General features: G+C 41.1%; 1 protein-coding gene across 1 annotated transcript in view; it reads right to left on the bottom strand.

Annotated features, from left to right (window-relative positions):
- Positions 1–6355: 6355 nt before the first annotated feature.
- Positions 6356–25619, bottom strand: part of LOC143934488 (indolethylamine N-methyltransferase-like) — a 30541-nt gene continuing 11277 nt past the window's right edge. Inside the window, exon 3 of the mRNA XM_077458146.1 lies at positions 6356–8935. Within this exon, the coding sequence (XP_077314272.1) occupies positions 8497–8935 (439 nt within the window). The 3' untranslated portion in view covers positions 6356–8496. The remainder of the gene's footprint in view (positions 8936–25619) is intronic.

Raw genomic sequence — 25619 nt, 5'->3', positions numbered from 1 at the left:
CAGAGCAGGGAGGCAGTGCAGGAGTTCCCAAAGCCGCATTTCCTCCTGCAGCCGCTGAATGCCTGTGAGAGGGAGAGGAGGAGAAGCGAGCATTCAGCAGCTGCAGAAGGAAATGGAGGGCATCAGTTCCTCTGTATGCTTCCGATCCTAGGCAGGTGTACAAGGGAGCTGCACGGGTCCTCTGGAGCAAGAGGCCTTGTCTCAATTGCAACCTCTGCAACCCCTGTAGGTACACCCATGAACCAAGCTTAACTTTGATCTATGTATGGCCGGCAATAGAGGGACAGAAGGGTTTTTGTGGGTGGAGGGTGAGTGTGGGATTGAATAGTACATTGCTTTCTGCACTATACTTCTGTATATCCAATCATGTTGTAGCATAAACCCTCTTTGTTTGAATCACAGGAAGGATGGTTGGCACTCGGGATAGCATCCAAAAATAATCTTCCTTTATTGAAAATGCACGTACAATTGCTGTAAAACAGGCATTATTTATTTCCCTCACACATACTGTAATTGGTTATTGACCTTTTTTTTTTTTTTTTTTTATTTTTTTTTTTTTTTACCAAAGTTAACTTTGCAAAGTGAGCATACAAAGTAGAGAAACATACAACGAGCATACCACATTCCTTTGTTTCCCTCTATATTTTTGTATGTAAATGCTGACATAATGCTAAAATGTATAACTTTTTTTTTTTTTCATTTTCCTTTTTGAAATTATAGTAGACTTAAACTAGAACTTCAGCCAAAACATTTTCTTTCGTTTTGGATGTAGTGGGTGAGGGCAAGAACCTCCATTAGGTTTTTTATTGCTTTGTCCCTTTTGGAGAAGTTTCTCCTCATTTCCTGTACTGAAGACACAACAGGAAAAAAAATTAATTTTCCCAAAATTATACTCCATCACCAGGACAAATAGTGGAGAGGGATCTTTTCATAGGGGACAAAGAAAGCAGTAAACCCTTGATAGATGTGTCGGTTTCACACTTTTGTGATGCAGGAACCCTGCGAATCCACTGCGGGTTTCCTCATTGCACCCAACTTGCATGGCAGTTCACACTGCTATATGCAAACTGCAGGGAGTGTCAATACATTGTTAAAGACACCCCTATTTCAGCTCGCAAATTGCACTGCGAACTCACAGTTCGGACATGAATCGGATCACACAGGTGTGAACATCCATGCGATCCGATTCTGGTGCGGACCAAAAAAAGGGTCCTATGCGAGTTTGGTCCGAATGTGATGTGATTTCAGCCATTCTATCTGTATGGCTGAAATGGCATTGCACAGACATCGCATGTGATTTGCACTGCAGTGCGGTGCGAATCACATGCAGTCTCGCACCACGCAGCAGTGTGAACTGGCACTTAAGGTGTGAAACTTTTACATTTATCATAGTAATTAGACAAAGTGGGGGGTATTTACTAAAACTGGTGCACACAGAATCTGGTGCAGCTGTACATACCCTGGGTTATTTAATATAGGGGCAGCGCAATACCAACATATCTTAAGTTTCATATTAAGTGGATACGGTGTGATCCATTCCGGTAGTAGCAACAGCCCTTGACATTTGATAGATCACCAGTGGTAGCGCAGGAATAAAACACTATCATTTTATACTATGTACATACCCTGTTTCCCCCGAAAATAAGACCTAGCATGATTGTCGGTGATGGCTGCAATATAAGCCCTACCCCCCAAATAAGCCCTAGTTACAGTCCTTGTAGGTCTTATTTCCAGGGCTTCTTTTTGGGGAAACAGGGTAGGGCTTATTTGGCGGGTAGGGCTTATATTGCAGCCATCACCAACAATCACGCTAGGTCTTATTTTCGGGGAAACAGGGTAGTAAACAATCAGCTAGGAGCCTTTCTTAAAATTGTCACGCTGCTTGTCAATTTTACACTACTGTGTCATTTGTGGTCTCCTAATTTTTGTAGTAAATACCTACCCATTTTCTTTTTCTTTGGTACATTTCAACCAATCCTCCTTCATTCTAATACCCATAAAAATGATGACAGGATTCAAGTGTATTTGGGCAGTTGTAGTAGTTATCTTCCCCCCTGTGGGGGCATCAGGTACTCTCACACAGTGATAATTAATATTGTTAAATGTTGGATTCGATATATAGAAATGTATTATGTTCTTGTTTTTCTGTGTACTTATTTTCTTATATTTAGAGCAGTTTATTACCCCCTCTGTCTATAACTGAAGAAGTGGATACCATCCAAGAATTGCATCAAGCTAATTATAACTCCTAATGATGGGTCTACTAAGATATGAAGAAAAGGTGTTTTTTTTCATATATCTCTGATGTAATGTGTGTCGTGATGACTAACTTATTATAACAAGTGGGTTGTTTTTTTACTGTTGGATTGAATTTTAAACTATCCATGAAATAAAAACTTGTTTACATTTTATATTGGAATTTGTGTAAATTGTGCCTCAAAAATCCCACCATCACTTTTTACAGAAATTAGAATACTATATCTGGGGTTTGGAAAATGCTTTTCTAAGCCAACACAATATAGTATTTAATCCTCATTCATTAATCACTTGACCACTGGGCACTTAAACACCCTTAATAACCAGACCAATTTTCAGCTTTTGGTGCTCTCACATTTTGAATGACAATTACTGAGTCATGGAACACTGTACCCATATGAAATGTTTTTCCTTTTTTTCACACAAATAGAGCTTTCTTTTGGTGGTATTTAATCACCTCTCAGTTTTTTATTTTTTGTGCTATAAAAGAAAAAAAGACAAAAAATTCTGTGAAAAAATGAATTTTTCTGTGTTTCTGTTATAAAATTTAGCAGATTAGTCATTTTTTCTTCATAAATTTTGGCCAAAATTTATACCACTACATATCTTTGGTAAAAATAAGTACAAATTGGTGGATATTATTTGGTCTTTGTGAAAGTTATAGAGTCCACAATCTTTGGTGCCAATATCTGAAAATTGATCACACCTGAAGGACTGATGGCCTATTTCAATTCTTGAGACCCTAACATGCCAGAAAAGTACAAATACCCCCCAAATGAACCCTTTTTGGAAAGAAGACATTCCAAGGTATTTAGTAAGAGGCATGATGAGTTTTTTGAAGTTTTCATTTTTTTCCACAATTCTTTGCAAAATCAAGATTTTTTTTCCTTTTTTTTTTTTTTCACAAAATTGTCATATTATCAGGTTATTTCTCACACACAGCATATGCATACCACAAACTACACCCCAAAACACATTCTGCTATTACTCCCGAGTACGGCGATACCACATGTGTGAGACTTTTACACAGTGTGGCCACATACAGAGGCCCAACATGCAGGGAGCGCCATCAGGCGTTCTGGAGCACCCAGGACAATTCTGACATTTCTCTCCTACATGTAAAAATCATCATTTATTTGCTAGAAAATTACACAGAACCCCAAAACATTATATATTTTTTTTTTTAGCAAAGACCCTGGAGAATACAATGGTGGTCGTTGCAAATTTTTATCTCACACGGTATTTGCGCAGCAATTTTTCGAACGCGTTTTTTGGGGGAAAAAACTGTTTTGTGCTTAAAAAAAACAAACAGTAAAGTTAGCCCAATTTTTGCATAATGTGAAAGATGAAGTTATGCTGAGTAAATAGATATCGAACATGTCACTCTTCAAAATTGCACATGCCCGTGGAATGGCGCCAAACGTCGCTACTTAAAAATCCCCATAGGCGACGCTTTACATTTTTTTTACTGGTTATATGTTTTGAGTTACAGAGGAGGTCTAGGGCTAGAATTATTGCTCTCGCTCTAACGTTCACGGCGATACCTCACATGTGTGGTTTGAACACCGTTTTCATATGTGGGCGGGGCTTACGTATGCGTTCGCTCCTGCATGCAAGGCACATGGGGACAGGGGCGCTTTAAAAAAATTTTTTTTTTTTTTATTGTTCATTTTACTTTATTTATTTTAGTTTGACATTTTTTTCCCCAAAAATAAATTTTTGATCACTTTTATTCCTATTACAAGGAATGTAAACATCCCTTGTAATAGGAATATGGGATGACAGGTCCTCTTTACAGTGAAATCTGGGGGTCAATATGACCCCACATCTCACCTCTAGGCTGGGAAGCCTGAAATAAAAAAAAAAAAAGATTCTGGCTTTGATCGTATTGGCGAGTTGGTAGAAGCACCGGAGGGCGGTGAGGGGTGGGGGCGTCTATGGCTGGGTATTGCAGGGTATCACCGAGTATGGCTGGGTATCCCCGAGTATGGCTGGGTATTGCAGGGTATCTCCAAGTATGGCTGGGTATGGAAATTTATGGCAGGGTATTGCAGAGTATTGGCGGGGTATTGGCGGGCTATTGGGGGGTATTGCAGAGTATTGGCAGGTATTGCAGAGTATTGGCGGGTATTGCAGAGTATTGGCGGGTATTGCGGGGTATTGCAGAGTATTGGGGGGTATTGCCAAGTTTTGGGGGGTACTGCAGAGTAATGGGGGGTACTGCAGAGTAATGGCAGGGTATTGCAGAGTAATGGCAGGGTATTGCAGAGTAATGAGGGGTACTGCAGAGTAATGGGGGGTATTGCAGAGTAATGGGGGGTACTGCAGAGTAATGGGGGGTACTGCAGAGTAATGGGGGGTACTGCAGAGTAATGGCAGGTACTGCAGAGTAATGGCAGGTACTGCAGAGTAATGAGGGGTATTGCAGAGTAATGGCAGGGTATTGCAGAGTAATGGGGGGTATTGCAGAGTAATGGGGGGTATTGCTATCAAAAGGCATTCAATTCGAATAGAATTAGAAAAATTTCAATAAATGAAGCGAATTCCAAAAACAAATTAAAAAACATTGGTCCATTCTTAGGGAGAACTATACACAAATTTTTCAGTTTTAAAACTTTCCTATACCATCATATCGAAAGGGTAGAACTATTTATAGTAGAATGGTAAAATCTGACCAGCATCGACGGAATACTAATATCATTACAGCACCAGACCCTCTAAGTGGGACTTTTTAGGGCATGCACAACTTTAAAAAAAAATCTATAAAAAGTAAATTGTATCGATACAATTTGAAACATATTCCATACAAATGTTAAAAATAAGATGCAATTCAATAACAGATGATCATTTTTGACAGTTGACATACAGATACGATGAGGGCAAAGATATCTCAACGCGTTTCAAATGTAATGATTCATATAGCTCTTTCTTCTTCAGGGGCAAGTTATTTGTAAAAAAAAATATTTGTTGAGGGTAAGAGGGTCTGTTGAGGGTAAGAGGATAGAAACACAAAAAAAAAATCACATCAATGATTAAAAGGAAATGCTAATCCTTTGCTGCTGAATATCATACAGAGACCGACAGGGAGGGGCGCACACGCTTATCCAGACACGGCGCACACGCTTCTCCAGACACGGCGCACATGCTTCTCCAGACACGGTGCACACGCTTCTCCAGCCACTGAGGGATAAATGACATGTCAAAAATGATTTGACATGTCAAATCGCAGCCTAGTGCCGGCAATGGCACTGTCTGAATCAATGCAATCTCAACTTTGTGGCGCCAAATTCCAAAAGTAGTACTGAAGATATTTGTCAGCACATCATGGAACAACATAAATAGTGTCCAAACGGGTAATTTATTGCATGATCACAACACAAGGAGAGTGCAACGTTTTGGAGTCGCACAGGACCCCTTCGTCACATGCCTGACGAAGGGGTTCTGTGTGACTCCGAAACGTTGCACTCTCCTTGTGTTGTGATCATGCAATAAATTACCCGTTTGGACGCTATTTATGTCGTTCCATGATGTGCTGGCAAATATCTTCACCGTGACTTGAACCAGTATCCAGCTGGTTGTTGCTGCAGCACCCAAACTCCAGAGCTCATCCAGGAATGATGGGAATATGAAGAATATGAATATGGGAATATGAATACTTTTTAAGATGGGAATGAGGGACACCTATTAGCAAAAGTATGTAGGCACAGGACACACCCCAAATCCCCCCGCCACGCCCCCTTTGCCGCTACTGTTCCTCTATATTTGCTTTTAAAATTTACAAATGCAGCAATTTAGAAATTAGATGAAAGGTTTAGCGCTGGGAAACACTTTTTTGAAAGATAAAAATATGCAATTTTTATACAACTATATAGGCCAGACCAAAATCTGGGACAGATGAGGAGGAAAGAGGGGCAGAGGAACTTTTTTCCAAGTCAGGGACAGTCCCTCGAAATCAGGGACAGTTAGGAGGTTTGGGTAATTTTATTTGAAAAGCAGTAAAAAAGTACATATTAGTTTCCAGTGTTCCATATTTTAGAAAATAGTAAACTATTGACATTAAACATATGAATATTTGGTATATAAATGAAATAATACAAGCTGTGTGATATCATTTTTATGTAAAAGCATACAGTTACAGAACAAGATACGTAACTTAGAAAACAGAGAATACAGCTACATGTCATTTATACAATGCATTTTTTGCTCCACTTATTTTCATGAAAACTGAACAAACCCACCCACACCACCAAGTCAGCAATAAATTTTTATAAAAAAAAATTAGCTATACCTCTAGTTCGAGCAACTGCAATCAACCGAACATGCCCTGATTCATTCTATGGTCTGTGCATCATCTTTAACTAATGGTATTTAAAAGGTGTCCCTATTGCTCGACACATGTACACACGATTGGACTTTCTGACCAAAAAATTGTGGATTTTGTTGGAAGGTTGTTGGCTCCAACTTGTCTTGTATACACACGGTCACACAAATGTTGGCCAACAATTACAAACGTAGTGACAAACAAGACGTACGGCGAGCCAAGAAAAAAGAAGTTCAATAGTCATGTGATATCTCCATTACGAATGCTTTTTACAAGACCGGGCGCTTTTCCGGCTCGTACTTGATTCTGAGCATGCTTGAACTTTTGTGCAACTTCACGATCGGAAAGACCGAAAACAAAGTTTTGTTGGAGGAAAATTTTAGAGCCTGCTAGCCAACATTTGTTGGTGGAAAGTCCGACAACAAATGTTCTATGGAGCATACACACGGTCAGACTTTCCGCCAACAAGCTCACATCCAACATTTCCCATCGGAAAATCCGATCGTGTGTACGCAGAATTAGATTCTAACTCCAACTAATTTTTTTGTTTAGTTGGAAAGCTAGAGCCTCTGTCAGATTTAATTGCTAATCATATCACCATCTATGAGATTACCCTACACTCCCTGTTCCAGAGAAAACAGAAAGTAAGTGTAAATCTCCCCAAAATCTGAGAAAATCCTACCTTTGACGGAAAAATGAGTGTCCCTATTCAAATATTTCCCTTTTGTTCCTCTTCAGCCATAAAAATTCTACATCCCCCTTCAGGTTCACGTTCAACTGCAATAGTGAATAGTATAAGTGGGGTAAATCTTCCCGACAATGACACAGTCAGCAATAAAAAAAACTGACTGACTGATGTTCTAACTTTTCAGAGCTCTAAAACTCCAAAACTAAAAAACAACAAAGGATTCACAATAACTGTCTAATGCTATTGTAACAAACGGCCCTCGTCAGTCCAGGGCAATGTTATGGATGGAGTGTACCAGCCGCATAGATGGTTAAGGTACCGCAAACATCTGAAATAAAATTGATTGGATTCATTTTCTGTGTCTAAGCTGCCTTTGGATGGTGCCAAGTCAACAGGTGACCATACGGTCCAGACAGAGTGATGTTGATTTACTGGAGAGTGCGAAATCTGGTACAGCTCTGCAAAGAAACCAATCAGCTTTCATTGTCAAAGCTTAATTGAACAAGCTGAAGTAGAAGTTGACTGGCTACCATGCACAGCTTCACTGGATTCTGAGTGAACCAGTTTAGTAAATCTCTCCCACTGGGTCTAAGAACCTATGTCAATGCAAAAAGATACATTTCAAACAGAACAAAGTATTTCTTAAAAAATAAAGTTCATACTGCAGGAGATACCAAAAATTGTATATACTTATTGATACTTATTAATGCAGACTACAATAAAAATCAGTAAGCCAATCAACAGAAGTAAGAAATTACATTTCTGGGCGTGTTCTGTACACTAGGGTGTGCAGAATGCCTCCAGGTTGCCATACTGCATTGAATCTGCTGCAGTAGATTAAAATGGAAAGGCAATATATAATAACATTAAATTACAAAATGGCTTGTGTGGTATTTGCTTTATTAATTTTTTCTATTGAAAGTGGAGTTTTTCTTTAGCATTTATTGGGACATGTAGAATGAATGACTAAATGAATGAATTGGAAGGATGTTTTCAGTAGGATAAAGGTCTTTTCCTTGAAATATATGATTTTAATAGAGGTTATACAATATAATTGATCAATATAGACTGCAGATCGAATGTCTTATTTGCACGATTGAATAGCCTATGGAATTATACAAGACATTCTCTATGATGTTTCTGATTGGTATATTTTATATTGTGCTTTCTACATATAGGCAACTATAGTAATAAGTGAGTGACAATTTTTCCATACCTTCTCAAATTTATCTTAAACATCTCGCTCTTTTCGTGCAAGCACAAACAAGCTGGAATCATGATTACAGAGCTCATATTGCTCTTTATCATACTTTCTTGGGATGACTTCCAAATCCACAATGGTAAAGCCTGTCTCAATAATAGCACTTCTCATGAACTGCTCTGTCAACACCAAACAGGAGAACCTCTTACCTCCAAGTAGGTAAGAGCTACAGTTAAGAATTTCACTTACAATCAGGTACCCTCCTATTTTTATCAAGGATGAAACATTTTTAAGTACTCTGCGATAGGTATCAAGGTCACTGCAAGCACACTCTAAGCATCCAAAAGTCAGGACACAGTCAACCTTGGGCAGAACTAATGGTTCCATTGGGTTGCTTTTCAAAACGTCACACTTTATGGTCTTCTTCACTGTTTGTTGGAGCTTCTTTTTCTTCTCCTCTACCGTCATTCTAAAAAAAATAATGCAACATTTTTTTTAGATCATCGTGAAATGCAAAGTTCAAACATGAAGAGTACTTGCCTCTTGCCAACTCATATTTTAAGCCAGGGAGCAATTGTCTTTTACTCTGCTCTACCTTTGTCCTGATTGTCTCAACCAAGAGACCACTTTGACAGCTGGTAGGCTGGTAAGTGTTTTTAATACAAAAGTGGTTTGCCAATTATATGAAGAAAATGGGGCTGATTTACTAAATGCAAATAGACTGTGCACGTTGCATAGTGCAGTTGCTCCAGAGCTTAAAGTGGTTGTAAACCCTTACAACACACTTTGACCTACAGGTAAGCCTAGATTAAGGCTTACCCGTAGGTCCAAGAAATATCTCCTAAACCTACACGGTTTAGGACATGGGTCTTCAAACTATAGCCCTCCAGTTGTTCAGGAACTACAATTCCCATCATGCTTAGTCATGTCTGTGAATGTCAGAGTTTTAAAATGCCTCATGAGATGTGTAGTTTTGCAACAGCTGGAGGGCCGTAGTTTGAGGATCCCTGGTTTAGGAGATATTTGCCAAAAGACAGGCACCGCTGTCTACGGCGCATGCGCCGTAGACAGCGGTGCGCAGGCGCACTGAGAGTGCCGCGGTCAACGGCGATTTGCCGCGAGTGGTGGCTCCCCTGCGCATGCGCAGGAGTGACGTCATCGCGGCTTCGCCGAAGGACAGCGGCGGAGCGGCGAGACCCACCGAGAAGATGGATGCGCCGGACTACAGGGGACAGCGGTGACTTCGCTGGCTCCTGTGTCAGGTAAGTGACACATAATGGACTACTATGCGATGCATAGTAGTCCATTATGCTTTACCTTTGCAGGGAATCAAAGAGGAAGTAAACTCATCAGGGTTTACTTCCTCTTTAATAAATGAGGTAAAGCTTCACTTTGCAAAGAGTACCCAATCACACACAAAGAAATTTAAAAAACTGCATTTTTGCTTGCACGTGATTGAATGATGGAAGTCAGCAGAGCTTCTGCTCATGTACTCTGGAGCAACTGCTCTTGCAGAATGCAACTTCACTTGCAAAGTGCACTACCTCTTTACCTTTAGAAAATCAACCCTAATGTGTTTTGGGACAAATTGCACCTCTTTTGTGAGACAACGTATCCATTGATCAGGAAAACTATTCTATTATTAAACAATTCATGTATAGCTTATGACATACCAACAGCAGGTCTGTTAGAAGACATGCACAACACTAAGGCCGGGTTCACATACGAGTCCCATCATAGGGTCCGGTGTATTGTTGTTCACTGGATCAGGTCCAAATTTTTGCCTGAATTCACACCTGAAATGAACCCCAAAACCCTGGTCATGTGAAAAAGTTTTGTTATCACCCGGTGATACCCGCAAAGGGGTTCATTTACTAAAGCAAAATACAGTGTGCACTCTGCAGAGCTTAGTAAATGGCAAATGTTCTGCTGACTTCCATCATCCAATCATGTGCAAGAAAAAATTTTGCTTTTTTTTAATTCTCCTTGCATGTGATTGGGTATTCTTTGCAAAGTGAAACTTTTCCTCATTTATTAAGCTCTGGAGTAACTACTCTGGCAGAGTGAAAACTTTACAATGTTTTTTTTGCCTTTAGTAAATCAACCCCATTGTTTAAATTTGAACAAGTGGCAACATGACAATCTCCCCTTAAAAACGGCATCTCTCTTAACCGGTTGCCGACCAGCCGCCGCCATTATACTGCGGCAGGTCGGCACGATCCTACGAATCATCGTAGCTATACGTTGGCTCGCGGGACCGGGATAGCAGGATAGCAGGCGCGCGCAAGTGCCCACTGCACAGCAGGGGTGCCGACGCTCATGGTCGACGGTCGCGATCACCGCGACCATGAGCGATCGCGAGCAGAAGGGACAGAACACAGAAGTGTGTGTGTAAACACACAAATCCGTGTTTTGTTCTGAGAGGAATAGCAGATTGTGTGTTCCTATTAGTAGGAACCAAGAAACACTATCCGTCACTTCATCTAGTCAGTCCCCTCCCCTTCAGTTAGAATCACCTCCCAGGGAACACAACCCCTTGATCACCCCCTAGTGTTAGCACCTTCACTGGCAGTGACATTTTTACAGTAATCAACGCCTTTTTATAGCACTGATCGCTGTATAAATGACAATGGTCATGTGTGAACCGGCTTCACTGAGAGCTGGTCACACTTGCCTCTCTTGCGAGTCGGATGCAATAAAACCTGCATCCAATTCGCACATGTGTGAACCCGGCCTAAACCAAACGTAGCCAGTTAATCTTTACTTAAAGTGACCTTGATGCTAAATATATATTCAAAATAAACTGCTCCCTGTTTGATAATGGATTGGGAATACAGTAATAATAGGTACTATGACATGAGTCTCTAACCCACAAAAAAAAAGCGATGCAGGATAGCTCTAACTTAAAAATGTTCAAGCACACCGTTTTAGGGCACAGCCATTTGGTAACTTTATCCCAGTCCATATTTGTAATTATGTGATGCCAATTAGAGTTATTCCTATCATTAGGCAACGTAAATTTCCTGGTCTAGACAGCACTTTAGGCCCTAGGGAGGGATTATCATCAGTGCTGAAGGAACTACTGTACCTGCCCAATGCTCAATGTCACAGTGTTCTTACAATAAGTCTTTTGGGGAAGGTTTTTCAAGGGCTAGTCACCAATTCAAAAATGTTATAAAGCTTTCCTGACAGATTTACTAAAGAAACAAAGAATATTTTCAGTCAATAAATTGTGTGAATATTCACTTTCATTTTCCAAGCATGTGGAAAACACATTCCTCTTTACAGTGCCTTGAAAAAGTATTCACACCCCTTGAAATTGTCCACATTTTGTCATGTTACAACCAAAAACGCAAATGTATTTTATTGGGATTTTATGTGATAGACCAAGGATCCTCAAACTACGGCCCTCCAGCTGTTGCGAAACTACACGTCCCATGAGGCATTGTAAAACTCTGAGGCCGCGTACACACGGGCGGACTGTTCGCCCAACTTTGTCCGCTGAACAGTGTTTGGGCGGACAGTCCGCTCGTGTGTGGGCTTTCAGCGGACAGTTTCAGCGGACAGTTGGACGAACAAGGTTTTTCGGAAATTCCGTAAAACTGTCCGCTGAAACCTTGTTTCAGCGAACAGTCCGCCCGTGTGTAGGCTTGTTCGACAAACTAAGTTCCGCGCATACTCAGAAAGAATTTACAGGGCGGAAGCGCTCGGTCTTGTAAAACTAGTGTTCGTATTGAAGCTAGCATATTCGTCATGCTGCTAATTTTGTGGGTTTTTTTAATATAGCACATTCTTTTCTTCTTCGTAATGCAAGAAAAGTGAAGTAGCTTTGCTGCTTATATTCACACAGAGTTATACTACATGTTTTTATTCATCTTTATCCTATGATTAATCTTCCAATTATAGCAAAAATATATTCCCAATTTATATAAAAAAAAGAAAAAAAACAAAAAAAAAAACAAACCAACCCCAAAAAAAAAAAATAAAAAAAATATATATATATATATATATATATATATATATATATATATTTATTTATTTATTTCAGAAAAAAAAATCTATTACTATATATTTTTGGAACTACTATTGTTTTTTTTTTTTTTTTGTTTTTTTTTTTGGGTGGGGGGTTTGAAACAAGATGGACTTTCATTTTTTTGGGCCAAGCAGGACTATGCAAGTAGAGATAGATAGATAGATAGATAGATAGATAGATAGATAGATAGATAGATAGATAGATAGATAGATAGATAGATAGATACCCAAACCATCATTTTAGCCTACACATGATTGCATGTTCAAAATCAGCAGAGCTTCCCCTCATTTCAAATGTTAAGCCTCAAATTTACAGCGAATGCACTTCCAAGTGCACTTGCAGTGCTTTAAAACTTGCACTTGAAGTTAGCATATTTACATGAACATGTGTTTTGTAAATAACCCTCAGAGTCTTTTTGACATGTATCTGCCTACTCACAAATAAACTTTGTTTTTTTTAACCCAAAATTATACAAAAATATTGATTAAAAAAAGAAAAAAAAAGAAAACATACAATTTTTTTTTTAAATCAAAATTTTTTATTTTTCCTCATAACCAAAATAAATCAAGAGGGAGGCAACACTGGAGACAATTTTGACGTTTGTGAAGCCTTTTGTCCCCCAGGCACACATCAAGTGAGTGGACACCAAAATTCCGAACCTGCGTAGCATGTACATAGGGAGCACAACCAGGTCCTAGAATCCCAAAGACCAGGAACAGCAGCAGATGAGATCTATGTCCCCAGACTGTGGTACTACAACAGCCTGCGTCTTCTTTCAGAGCAGACTGAAGCCAGGCAGTCACTTGCGACTCTTCCGTCTAGCCTTCCCTCCACGCTTCACTGGAGGCTGTGCCTCTGGTGGTGGAGTTGTGGTAGGAGGAGGAGGAGGAGGAGGAGGAGGAGGAGGAGGAGGAGGAGGAGCAGTAGGGTCTGTTTTGTAGAGCTTCGTGGTGGGTGTGAGCTCACCCTTCAGACCCAGTTGTATGGCATCAAAGAAGATTGCCTCACACATGTCTCTTTGGGGTTTGTCCATTTCTTGGAGCTTGCTAGCCAGATAAGTGGCATAGGCCTCCTGCGGATTGGGGGGTTTGGACAAAATCTGGGTGGCTTGCCGTATCAGCACCAAGGACTCCTCCTCTGTACGGCCTATCCTCCTGGGCCTTTTGCTGGCTAGGTGGAGGGGAGGGACCTGGCTCTCAGTCCTACTCCTGCTGGGCCCAGCTAGCTCCTGCGTGTGGCTGGTCCCGGCCTCCTCCTCCATACCACTGGTCCCGGCCTCCTCCTGGGTGAGCTCATCCTGTGTAAAAAAACAAAGCAATCAATAACTAAAATATGTCTATATTTAGAAATCATCAATCACTAACAATTTTACAGTTCTCACTTGCAAATACATTTGTCTTGAAATACAAAAGGCTATCATTTTGACACCATCATTTTTCCATCAGTTCATTAAGATTTGAGCCACATTTGTGTAAACTACTGTATCCTTCTATCTAATTTAATTTGTGATGAAATCCTAGATTTGGAAGCAATTCAAACATTGAACTTTACATCATTAATATTTGAGCAATCCAAACGTTAGAAACTAAAATATACCTGGCTCCAGCTGGGCGCATCAACCTCATCCAGCAAGGAAGGGTCTGGATCTTCCAGGGATGGCTCACCTGAGGTGGAGGGAAGGGTGGAGGGACGGGTAGACGGAAGAGTCGAAAGTGACGGCCTGGCTTCTGACGTGTCATCCAGAAAACGCAGCCTGTCATAATACCACAGCCTAGGTACATAGACCTGACCTGCTGCTGATCCTGATGTTTGGGACTCTAGGATCTTTCTTTGCTCCCGCCTATACGCGCTACGCAGGTTCTGAATTTTGGCGTTCACAAAGGCAGTGTCTGCCTGGGGGACTCGGGTTTTCACAAACGCCAAAACTGTCTCCAGTGTCTTCTTACGGGCAGCACGGATTGGGTATTGGGGGTGTTTTGTATCCCACAGATTGCTGTGGGACTCCACTAGATCTATAAAGGTGGAGAGGAAGGCCTCCTCTTTAAAGGGGTCTGCACTATACTTTTTCATTTTCTGAAAAGAAAAAAAAAAAAAAAAGAAAAAAAAAAAGTCAGACCAAATGCACACTATATTGTGACAATGTAGGCGAGACACACACTACTACACACGCTACCCCCCCCCACACACACACACCCACACACACACACACACACACACACACTACCCCTCCCACACACACACACAAACACTCCCCCCCCACACACACACACACACACACTACCCCTCACACACACACAAACACTCCCCCACACACACACACACTCTACACACACTACTGCCCCCCCTCCCACACACAAACACTCCCCCCCCCCCCCCCCCCACACACACACACACACACACACAGACAGACACACACACACACACACACACACTAGCCCCACCCCCTATACACCCACCCACACACTACCACACAAAACACCAAGCCCACTCAACCACCAACCCACATAGAGATCAATTAAACATCAATAAGAATAAAATTCAATATGGATATCCCTAACGCAGGCTTTAAATTAACCGAAAATAATAACTATCTTACCGTCGCGTGTAGCACTCGCTGCTCCCGTTCGGACAAGCGTACGGCCTCGTGGTACCGCTTTATACACGGCGCATGCGCTCAGGCTCCGCCTGCGTCGCCCGCCCCTGACGTTCCTTGCGACCGTGTTTCCCCGCCCCTTTTACCCTCCTTCCGCTGTGGGTGTATGAGAGTGGAAAATGGCGGATGCAAGCTCAATTAGCAGCGTGAGCAGCGCGGAGGAAAGCCGTGGGCCCCAAGCAAGGAGGAGATATAAGGCCACCAATATGGCGTTCGAAGAGATGGTGGAGATGGTAGCTATCCTTCAAAGGGAGGATTATGATGGGGAACATGGCCCTTACCCAAAACCCAATATAAGGAAAAGCGCCATCTTGGACGAGGTGGTCACAGCCTTGGAGTCAAAATTCGGGGTACGGAGAGGAAAGGACCAGCTGCGGAAAAGATGGTCGGACATCAAGTCCAGGGAGCCGGACCAATATGACCGCATCAAAAAGGTCCTGAAAAAAAGTGAGTAAACTCCGCGTTTCTCGTGACTGTCGGACATAATCGTTTGATTTGATCGTAATCGTTCGTGTAGATAGTGTATGTGAAACTGGCGGATTTGATCGTAATCGTACGTATAGATAGTGTATGTAAAACTGGCGGATTTGATCGTAATCGTTCATGTAGATAGTGACTGAACCTCTGGCGGATCGTAATCGTTCGTGTAGGTTGTTTATGAAAATATGGCGCATATGGTTGTTCGTATATGTGGGCGTAAATAGCATGAATTTGTGTATGGTGTAAATTTATCTGGTGTTGGATTAGATTTTAATTAGTTATTTTTTTTTTTTTTTTTTGTATTGTTCATGATAAACTGAATTGTCACGCTCAGTTTATAGGATATAAATTTTTAATAAAGTTTCATAAATTTATGCAGTGCAATGTAGACTCAATTAAAAAAATGAGATAGATAGATAGATAAAATGCTGGTTCAACATCTGGACTAGGAAACTTTTATAAGTGTAGTTTGGGCCTTCATAGAACATTTTTGACATAATCACACACAGGTACTCCAGGCGTTGATTCGAGTGTGTCCGTCTGTGAAACTTGGACAAAAGATATAAAGTATCACAGTTTGGTTAAAGGCTAGGTTCACATTGCTGCAATGTACGAGATCAAATGTGATTTACACCGCACTGCAGTGCAAATCACATGTGATCTCTGTGTGATGCGATTTCAGCCATGCATATAGTATGGCTGAATTTACATCGCATCCGGACCAAACTTGTACATGGCCCTTTTTTTAGTCCACAGCCAAATCGGATCACATGGGTGTTCACACCATGTGGTCCGATTCCTGTCCGAGTTTAAAGATTGCACTGTGAAGTGATAACTAATTTGGAGGTGTCAATAAAACTTTACACTGATACTCCCAGCAGGTCACATAGGGCAGTGCGAACTCCGCATGCGATGCGTGAAACCACAGTAGATTTGCAGCGTTCACACATCGCAGCAGTCTGAACACAGCCTAACTGAAAAAAAGTAATTTTAAGGATGTATTAAACTAGAATCTTGTAATAAGCAGCTAATAATTTTACACCACTTCAAACCAATGTTTCATATTCAAATTTCTGAACTCAAATATCACTATGCTTAAAAGTATTTTATTTTTTTTTTATTTTTTATTTTTTCATTCTCATAGGGAAACAAAGACTCAGACAAGAGGCGGAGCAGCCCAGGACCCCCCGACCTCGCCAGCCTGATTGGGCAATTAGCCCCAGCCCCAGCCCCAACCCCAGCCCTGCGTCGGTATTGGAGCTGCCCAGTCCTGTGTCTGCGAGGGAGCTACGGAGCTCGGTATCCTCCGCTGGACCAAGCTCCGTAGCTCCACTGGATGAGCCGAGCCCAGGGCTAGATGTGGAGGAGAGTGAAAGTGAGTGTCTGACAACCCAGCTTAAGCTAAACAATTAATGACTGTATATGTTAACCAATTTTTTTTTCTACACATGTTTTTAGGTGATGATCTGGTTGTGGTAGCCGAGCCATTTACATCGGACAGTGCCCACAGGCTGATAGGGCAGATCATGGCCTGGAATGCCAGGATCGACATCATGGAGAGCAACATCCAGGCCATGCAACAACAAATCCTGGGCATTCAGCAACAGCTGGTCCCTATGAGGCAGGAAATGAAGGACATGATCGATGTTTTAGGGAGAATATAAGCCCCTTTTCCCCTAAACCACAATCGATCATGTCCTTCATTTCCTTGCCCAAAAGTTTTTAAGGTTGTTACAAGATTTTTATAGGCCAAATTTTGAAGATGCACACGGTGTGTCAACATGTGCTATGTGCCATCAGAGGATCGCAATGGACGCATTTGGTGTTTGCAAACCCTTCCTCCTTCTAGTATGAGAGAGGAAGGGATTGCACACACCAAACACGTCCATTGATCACTCATGATGGTACATAGCACATGTTGACATTACCAATTTTTGGTGTGCATCTTCAAAATTTGGCTTTACCCCTTGTTTGATGTAAATAGTTCAAAATCTGATTTTATTATTTTAAATTTTAGTGATAATTGTATTTTTGATATATTTAAAAAAAAAAATAATTTTTAAAAACAAAAAAAAAAAAATATAAAAAAAAAATATTTTTTAAAAACCAATTTCACAAAAAAAAAAAAAAGAATTAAAAAAAAAAAAAAAAACACAAAAAAAAAAAGATCTAAATAAGAGGCACTGGTTTTAATGTGCACTATTAAAAAATCAAAAAAAAAAATAAAAAATGTGTGTGTCTACTTCTTTCAATACTCAATACCAGTTTGTAAAGTCATTTTGTGTTTTCTGTCACAAAGGGCCTTATTTCCTATTGTCAAAAACCACTTTGCTATACAAATGCACTAGGACAAGAATATGCAATTAGTGGAAATCCAGCTGTTGCAGAACTACAAGTCCCATGAAGCATAGCAAGACTGGCAGCCACAAGCATGAGACCCAGAGGCATGATTGACTTGTAGTTTTGCACCAGCCGGAGGTTGGCCAATTGCATATCCCTGAATTAGGTCAATGTAGGATACAAGCAACGTGAAAAGCAAACAAGAACCAAACTTAAAAATTTGAACAGACAAGACATATTTCAAGAAAAAGATTTTTTTTATTGGTCAGCTGGCATTGGAATAGCCCCCCTACCATTAAAATAGCTGACATAGCGGTCACGCACCTCACGTGCTGTTTGGGGGGCTAAGCCAGGAAGGGCATGATCCAGCCCTGTCAGTTCTGGAAGCCTGAGTCCGGCCTCAGGCCCAATAGGCTGCAGGTACTGGTTACCAGAAAATTTCCTTAAAAAATTGTGCAGAATGCAGCAGCACAGAACAACATAGTTGAGTTTATATTCTGCCAGGTTGATGGCTGTCAGCAACAGACGGAACCGGCTGGCCATAATGCCAAAGGCATTCTCCACAACCCTTCTTGCTCTGGCCAGCCGGTAATTAAAAATCCTCCTCTCCGGGGTGAGGGTCCTTTGGGGGAAGGGTCTCATGAGATGTTCACTCAGACCAAACGCTTCGTCAGCCAGAAAAACAAACGGGAGCCCCTCCACATTTTCGGCATCTGGTGGCAAGTCCAGGCCACCAGTGGTAAGACGGTGGCAGAACTCGGTCTGCCTAAAGACTCCTCCGTCAGACATCCGGCCGTTCTTCCCCACATCCACATAAAGGAAGTCACATTGTGCCGACACCACCGCCATTAGCACCACACTATGGAACCCCTTATAGTTCCAATAGTAGGACCCCGAATGGGGTGGGGGCACAATCCTCACATGTTTCCCGTCGATGGCCCCTCCGCAGTTGGGGAAGTCCCAACGGGCAGCGAACTGGGAAGCCACAGTCTGCCATTCCTGTGGCGTTGAAGGAAGCTGAAACAAAAAAAAAAAAAAAAAATAGTCATTAAATAAAAACAATTCATAACAAAGAAAATTCAAAAACATTTTGGAACAACAGTTAAACAGAAATCTTGCTAATTTGTTTTCTGCCAAGAAAAAAAAAAAAGTAGGCGGACCAATTCACAGATTAATCAGCCCTCTGATGGACCAGGGGACATAAATTAGGTGGGTAAGTGGGGTGGGGACTAATTACTAAGTATACAACACATGAACATAATTTGAGTGGGGTGGGGACTAATTACTAAGTATACAACACATGAACATAATTTGAGTGGGGTGGGGACTAATTACTAAGTATACAACACATGAACATAATTTGAGTGGGGTGGGGACTAATTACTAAGTATACAACACATGAACATAATTTGAGTGGGGTGGGGACTAATTACTAAGTATACAACACATGAACATAATTTGAGTGGGGGGAATAATTAATGAGTTGACAATCCATATCTCTCTCTATATATCTCTCTCTATATATCTCTCTCTATATATCTCTCTCTATATATCTCTCTCTATATATCTCTCTCTATATATCTCTCTCTATATATCTCTCTCTATATATCTCTCTCTCTCTCCACACAGGATGTATACACAAAAAAGGTAAAAAGCTAAAAAAAAAAAAAAAAAAAAAAAACATTTAAAGAAAAAAAAGTGACACAAAATAAAAAAACATTTAAAGAAAAAAATAAAGACACCAAAAAAAAAAAATATATATAAATAGGCGGACCAATTCACAGATTAATCAGCCCTCTGATGGACCAGGGGACATAAATTAGGTGGGTAAGTGGGGTGGGGGGGGGGACTAATTACTAAGTATACAACACATGAAACAAATTTGAGTGGGGGGAATAATTAAATTAATGAGTTGACAATCCATATTTCTATCTCTCTATCTATATCTATCTATCTATCTATCTATCTATCTATCTATCTATCTATCTATCTATCTATCTATCTATCTATCTCTCTCTCTCTCTCTCTCTCTATCTATCTATCTATCTATCTATCTATCTATCTATCTATCTATCTATCTATCTCTCTCTCTCTCTCTATCTATCTATCTATCTATATCTCTCTCTCTCTCTCTATATATCTATCTCTCTCTCTCTCTCTCTCTCTCTCTCTCTATCTATCTATCTATCTATCTATCTATCTATCTCTATCTATCTATCTCTATCTATCTATCTATCTATCTATCTATCTCTATCTATCTATCTATCTATCTATCTATCTATCTATCTATCTATCTATATCTCTCTCTATATCTATCTATATCTATCTATCTATCTATATCTATCTATCTATATCTATCTATCTATATCTATCTATCTATATCTCTCTCTCTCTCTATATCTATCTATATCTATCTATCTATCTCTCTCTCTCTCTCTCTCTCTCTCTCTCTATATCTATCTATATCTATCTATCTCTCTCTCTCTCTCTCTCTCTCTCTCTCTCTCTCTCTCTCTCTCTCTCTCTCTCCACACACAGGATGTATACACAAAAAAAGGTAAAATGCTAAAAAGAAAAAAAAAAAAACATTTAAAGAAAAAAAAAAAAAATTTAAGAAAAAAAAAATGACACCAAAAAAAAAAATATATAAAAAAAAGTGCATGCATTCATATTAAGGGGACATTCACATCATATTCCTGTCATGGATATTAAAAGTCATGATGAAATTAATACAAACATACCATGCAATATTAAAATAACAAACTTACCTTAATATAGTCCTTCTGCAGGACCCGAATAATGGCAGAACAGGTCTCTGGAATAATGATCCCCAGAGCCTGGGGGGAGATGCCTGTCGAGAACTTGAGGTCCTGAAGGCTTCTCCCTGTCGCCAAGTAGCGCAACGTGGCAACGAGCCTCTGCTCCGGAGTGATGGCTTGCCGCATGCAGGTATCCTGCCTGCTGATATAAGGGGTCAGCAAAGCCAGCAGACGGTGAAAAACGGGGTCCGTCATCCTGAGATAATTCCTGAAATCATCAGGATTATTCTCACGGATCTCACGGAGTAAAGACATATGAGAGAATTGCTCACGCTGGCGCAACCAATTCTTTGTCCATGAACTCCTCCTCACCCTGTTCACAGACTGGGCTCGGGTCAAAGTATTAACCCCAACACCAAGCCCCCATATAGCACGAACTCGTTCCCGAGTACGTCCACACTCCATGGCTTTGAAACGGTCGGCTGGACAGACAAGCTCAACTGAACGCACTGAAGAACAGCCAGACCTATGAAGAACGACCTGAAACCCAGAAACGAGCGGACCAGAAGCGCCTAATAACAGGTACAACTGATCCACGTGTACCGAAAGACAGATACAAACCTCACAGGTAGACTGCGCCGCAGTGAACGGACAAATTAAGCTGAAGTCTGAAAAGCGCGAATCGTCTCTAACCAAACTTCTACTAACGCAAAGTCAGCAGAAGGAGCCCAAAGGGTGCTTTGCTGTGTCTTGGACCTCCTATTTCTAGTCCCGTCGTACGTGACATACGTCATCGCGCACGGTTTCAGCAAACTGTTCGTTCGTCGTGTGTGGCCATGTCCGTCCATGCTTATTTTGAGCGGACTGTTTGCCGAAACTGTTGGACGGACAAAGTTGGGCGAACAGTCCGCCCGTGTGTACGCGGCCTGACATTAACAGACATGACTAGGCATGATGGGAATTGAAGTTCCTGAACAACTGGAGGGCCATAGTTTGAAGACCCATGTGATAGACCAACACAAAGTGGTTGGTCTATCACAGTGATGGCGAACCTTGGCACCCCAGATGTTTTGAAACTACATTTCCCATGATGCTCAACTACACTACAGAGTACATGAGCATCGTGGGAAATGTAGTTTCAAAACATCTGGGGTGCCAAGGTTCGGCATTACTGGTCTATCACCAACTGAAGTGAAAGGAAAATTATAAATAGTTTTCAATTTTTTTACAAATAAATATATGAAAAGCATGGCGTGCATTTGTATTCAGCCCCCCCGGAGTCAATACTTTGTAGAACTATCTTTCACTGCAATTACAGCTGCAAGTCTTTTTTTGGGGATGTCTCTACCAGCTTTACACATCTAGAGAGGGACATTTTTGCCCATTCTTCTTTGAAAAATAACTCAATCACAGTCAGATTGGATGGAGAGCATCTGTGAACAGCAATTTTCAAGCCTTGCCACAGATTCTCAATTGGATTTAAGTCTGCAGTTTGACTGCATCATTCTAGCACATGAATATGCTTTGATCTAAACCATTCCATTGTAGCTCTGGCTGTATGTTTAGGGTTATTGTCTTGCTGGAAGGTGAACCTCCGCCCCGGTCTCAAGTCTTTTGCAGACTCTAAAAGGTTTTCTTCTAAGATGTATTTGGCTCCATTCATCTTCCCATCAACTCTGACCAGCTTCCCTGTCCCTGCTGAAGAAAAGCACCCCCACAACATGATGCTGCCACCACCATGTTTCACGGTGGGGATGGTGTGTTCAGGGTGATGTATAGTGCTAGTTTTCATGCATAACATTTTGCTTTTAATCCAAAAATGTTAATTTGGTCTCATCTGACCAGAGCACCTTCTTGCACATGTTTGCTGTGTCCTCCACATGGCTTCTCACAAACTGCAAACAGGACTTCGTATAGCTTTCTTTCAATAATGTCTTTCTTCTTGCCACTTATCCATAAAGACCAGATTTGTGGAGAGCACGACTAATAGTTGTCCTGTGGACAGATTCTCCCCCCTAAGCTGTGGATCTCTGCAGCTCCTCCAGAGTTACCATGGGCCTCTTGGCTGCTTCTCTGATTAATGCTCTCCTTGCCAGGCCGGCCATGTCTTGGTAGGTTTGCAGTTGTGCCATTCTCTTTTCACTTTTGGATGATGAATTGAACAGAGCTCTGTGAGATGTTCAAAGCTTGGGATATTCTTTTATAACCTAACCCTGCTTTAAACTTCTCCACAGATTTATCCCTGACCTATCTGGTGTGTTCCTTGGCCTTCATGATGCTGTTTGTTCACTAAGGTTCTCTAAAAAACCTCTGAGGGCTTCACAGAACAGTTGTAGTTATACTGAGATTAAATTACACACAGGAGGACTCTATTTACTAAGTAGGTGTCTTCTGAAAGCAAATGGTTCCACTAGATTTTAGTTAGGGGTATCAGAGTAAAGGGGGCTGAATACAAACCATACATTTCACATATTTATTTGTAAAAAAATTTTGAAAATTATCATTTATAATTTTCCTTCGACTTCTTAATTGTGTACCACTTTGTGTTGGTCTATCACATAAAATCCCAATAAAATATATTTACGTTTTTTGGTTGTAACATGACAAAATGTGGAAAAATTCAAGGGGTATGAATACTTTTTCAAGACACTGTACTTATATAATCTGCGCATGATTGGCTAATCAATTAGAAAATAAATATGCTTTTAACGTGATTGGATAATTAAAGTGTATATGTTCTCTTGAATTTTATTTATTGAATTTTACTTTATTGAATGAAGTGAATTACACAGAAGTGTGTGTGTAAACACACAAATCCGTGTTTTGTTCTGAGAGGAATAGCAGATTGTGTGTTCCTATTAGTAGGAACCAGGAAACACTATCCGTCACTTCATCTAGTCAGTCCCCTCCCCTTCAGTTAGAATCACCTCCCAGGGAACACAACCCCTTGATCACCCCCTAGTGTTAGCACCTTCACTGCCAGGGACATTTTTACAGTAATCAATGCATTTTTATAGCACTGATCGCTGTATAAATGACACTGGTCCCAAAAATGTGTCAAAATTGTCCGATGTGTCCGCCATAATGTCACAGTCACAATAAAAATTGCAGATCACCGCTATTACTAGTAAAAAAAAATAAAAAAAAATAAAAATGCTATAAATCTATCCCCTATTTTGTAGACGCTATAACTTTTGCGCAAACCAAACCAACACTTATTGCGTCTTTTTTTTATTTTTTTACTAAAAATATGTAGAAGAATACATATCGGCCTAAACTGAGAAAAATTTTTATTTTTTTAAAAAAAATTGGGGATATTTATTATAGCAAAAAGTACAAAATATAGTTTTTTTTTTTTCAAAATTGTCACTTTGTTTATAGTACAAAAAAAAACGCAGAGGCGATCAAATACCACCAAAAGAAATCTCTATTTGTACGGAAAAAAAAGGATGTCAATTCTGTTTGGGTGCAACGCCGCACGACTGCGCAATTGTCAGTTAAAGCGACGTAGTGCCGAATCGCAAAAAAATGGCCTGGTTATTCTGCAGCCAAATCTACCGGGGCTGAAGTGGTTAAAATTTTTTAGAAATTCCAGGGTAATGTGGAATCCTCTATAGTATTTAATCTAGCAGTAAGAGAATGTTCCTGGAATTTCCTTCAGATACATTGCAGCTCTCTTTACAGTCTGCAGCTCTCGTACCTCTCTAATAAAATTCTGCTTTAGTACTTTTTAAATACATTTTTAACCACTTGCTTACTGGGCACTTAAACCCCCCTCAGTCCCAGACCAATTTTGAGCTTTCAGCGCTGATGCACTTTGAATGACAATTGCACGGGCATACAACACTGTACCCAAATGACATTTTTATCATTTTTTTCCCACAAATAGAGCTTTCTTTTGGTGGTATTTAATTACAGCTCGGAGTTTTATTTTTTGCTAAACAAACAAAAAAGATGCAAAAAAAATAAAAATCATGTTTAATAGTTTGTTATAACATTTTGCAAACAGATCATTTTTCTCCTTCATTGAAGTGCGCTGATGAGGCGGCACTGATAGGCTGCACTGGTGGGCACTGATAGGCTGCATTGGTGGGCACTGATAGGCTGCACTGGTGGGCACTGATAGGCTTCACTGGTGGGCACTGATAGGCTGCATTGGTGGGCACTGATAGGCTGCATTGGTGGGCACTGATAGGCATAGTTAAGGCGGCACTAATAGGCACAGATAAGGTGGCACCGATAGGCACAGATAAGGCAGTACTGATGGGCACAGATAAGGCGGCAGTGATGGGCAAAGATGGGCACGGATGGGTGGCACTAAGGGGCACTGATAGGTACCACTGATAGATGGGACTGATGGGCACTGATAGGTGGCACTGATAGGTGGCTCTGATAGGTGGCTCTGCTGGGCACTGATGGGCGGCACTGCTGGGCACTGATGGGCACTGGTAGATGACACTGATGGGCACGGATATGTGGCACTGGGGTGCAGCACCGTTGTTGAGGCAGATTGTGGGCACTGTGGGTGGCACTGCTGGGTGGCACTGTGGGCACTGCTGGGTGGCACTGATGTTTTATTAAGGTGGCACTGGCAGGGGACAGGTGGGCACTGGCAGGGCTGGCCATGATCGGGACTGATGTCCCGATCACGGCCGCTGGTGATCGGATCTTTTTTTCTCTCCTCGCGCTGTCAGCTCGAGGAGGAATAATAGCTGATTACCGGCTCCGTTGCATCACATGATCAGCTGTCATTGGCTGACAGCTGATCACGTGATAAAGGGTCGGGATCGACCCCTTGCTCGGATCAGTGATCAGGTGAGTCTCATAGACTCGCTGATCACAGAGTGCGCCGAGCACGCCCCTCAGGGGGCGCGCAGGCCGCTCGTGC

Source organism: Lithobates pipiens, unplaced genomic scaffold, assembly GCF_037356315.1.
Source record: "Lithobates pipiens isolate NorthernLeopardFrog02 unplaced genomic scaffold, aLitPip1_a1.2 Scaffold_27, whole genome shotgun sequence".
Classification (NCBI taxonomy): domain Eukaryota; kingdom Metazoa; phylum Chordata; class Amphibia; order Anura; family Ranidae; genus Lithobates; species Lithobates pipiens.
This window is presented reverse-complemented; position numbering and strand designations above follow the sequence as displayed.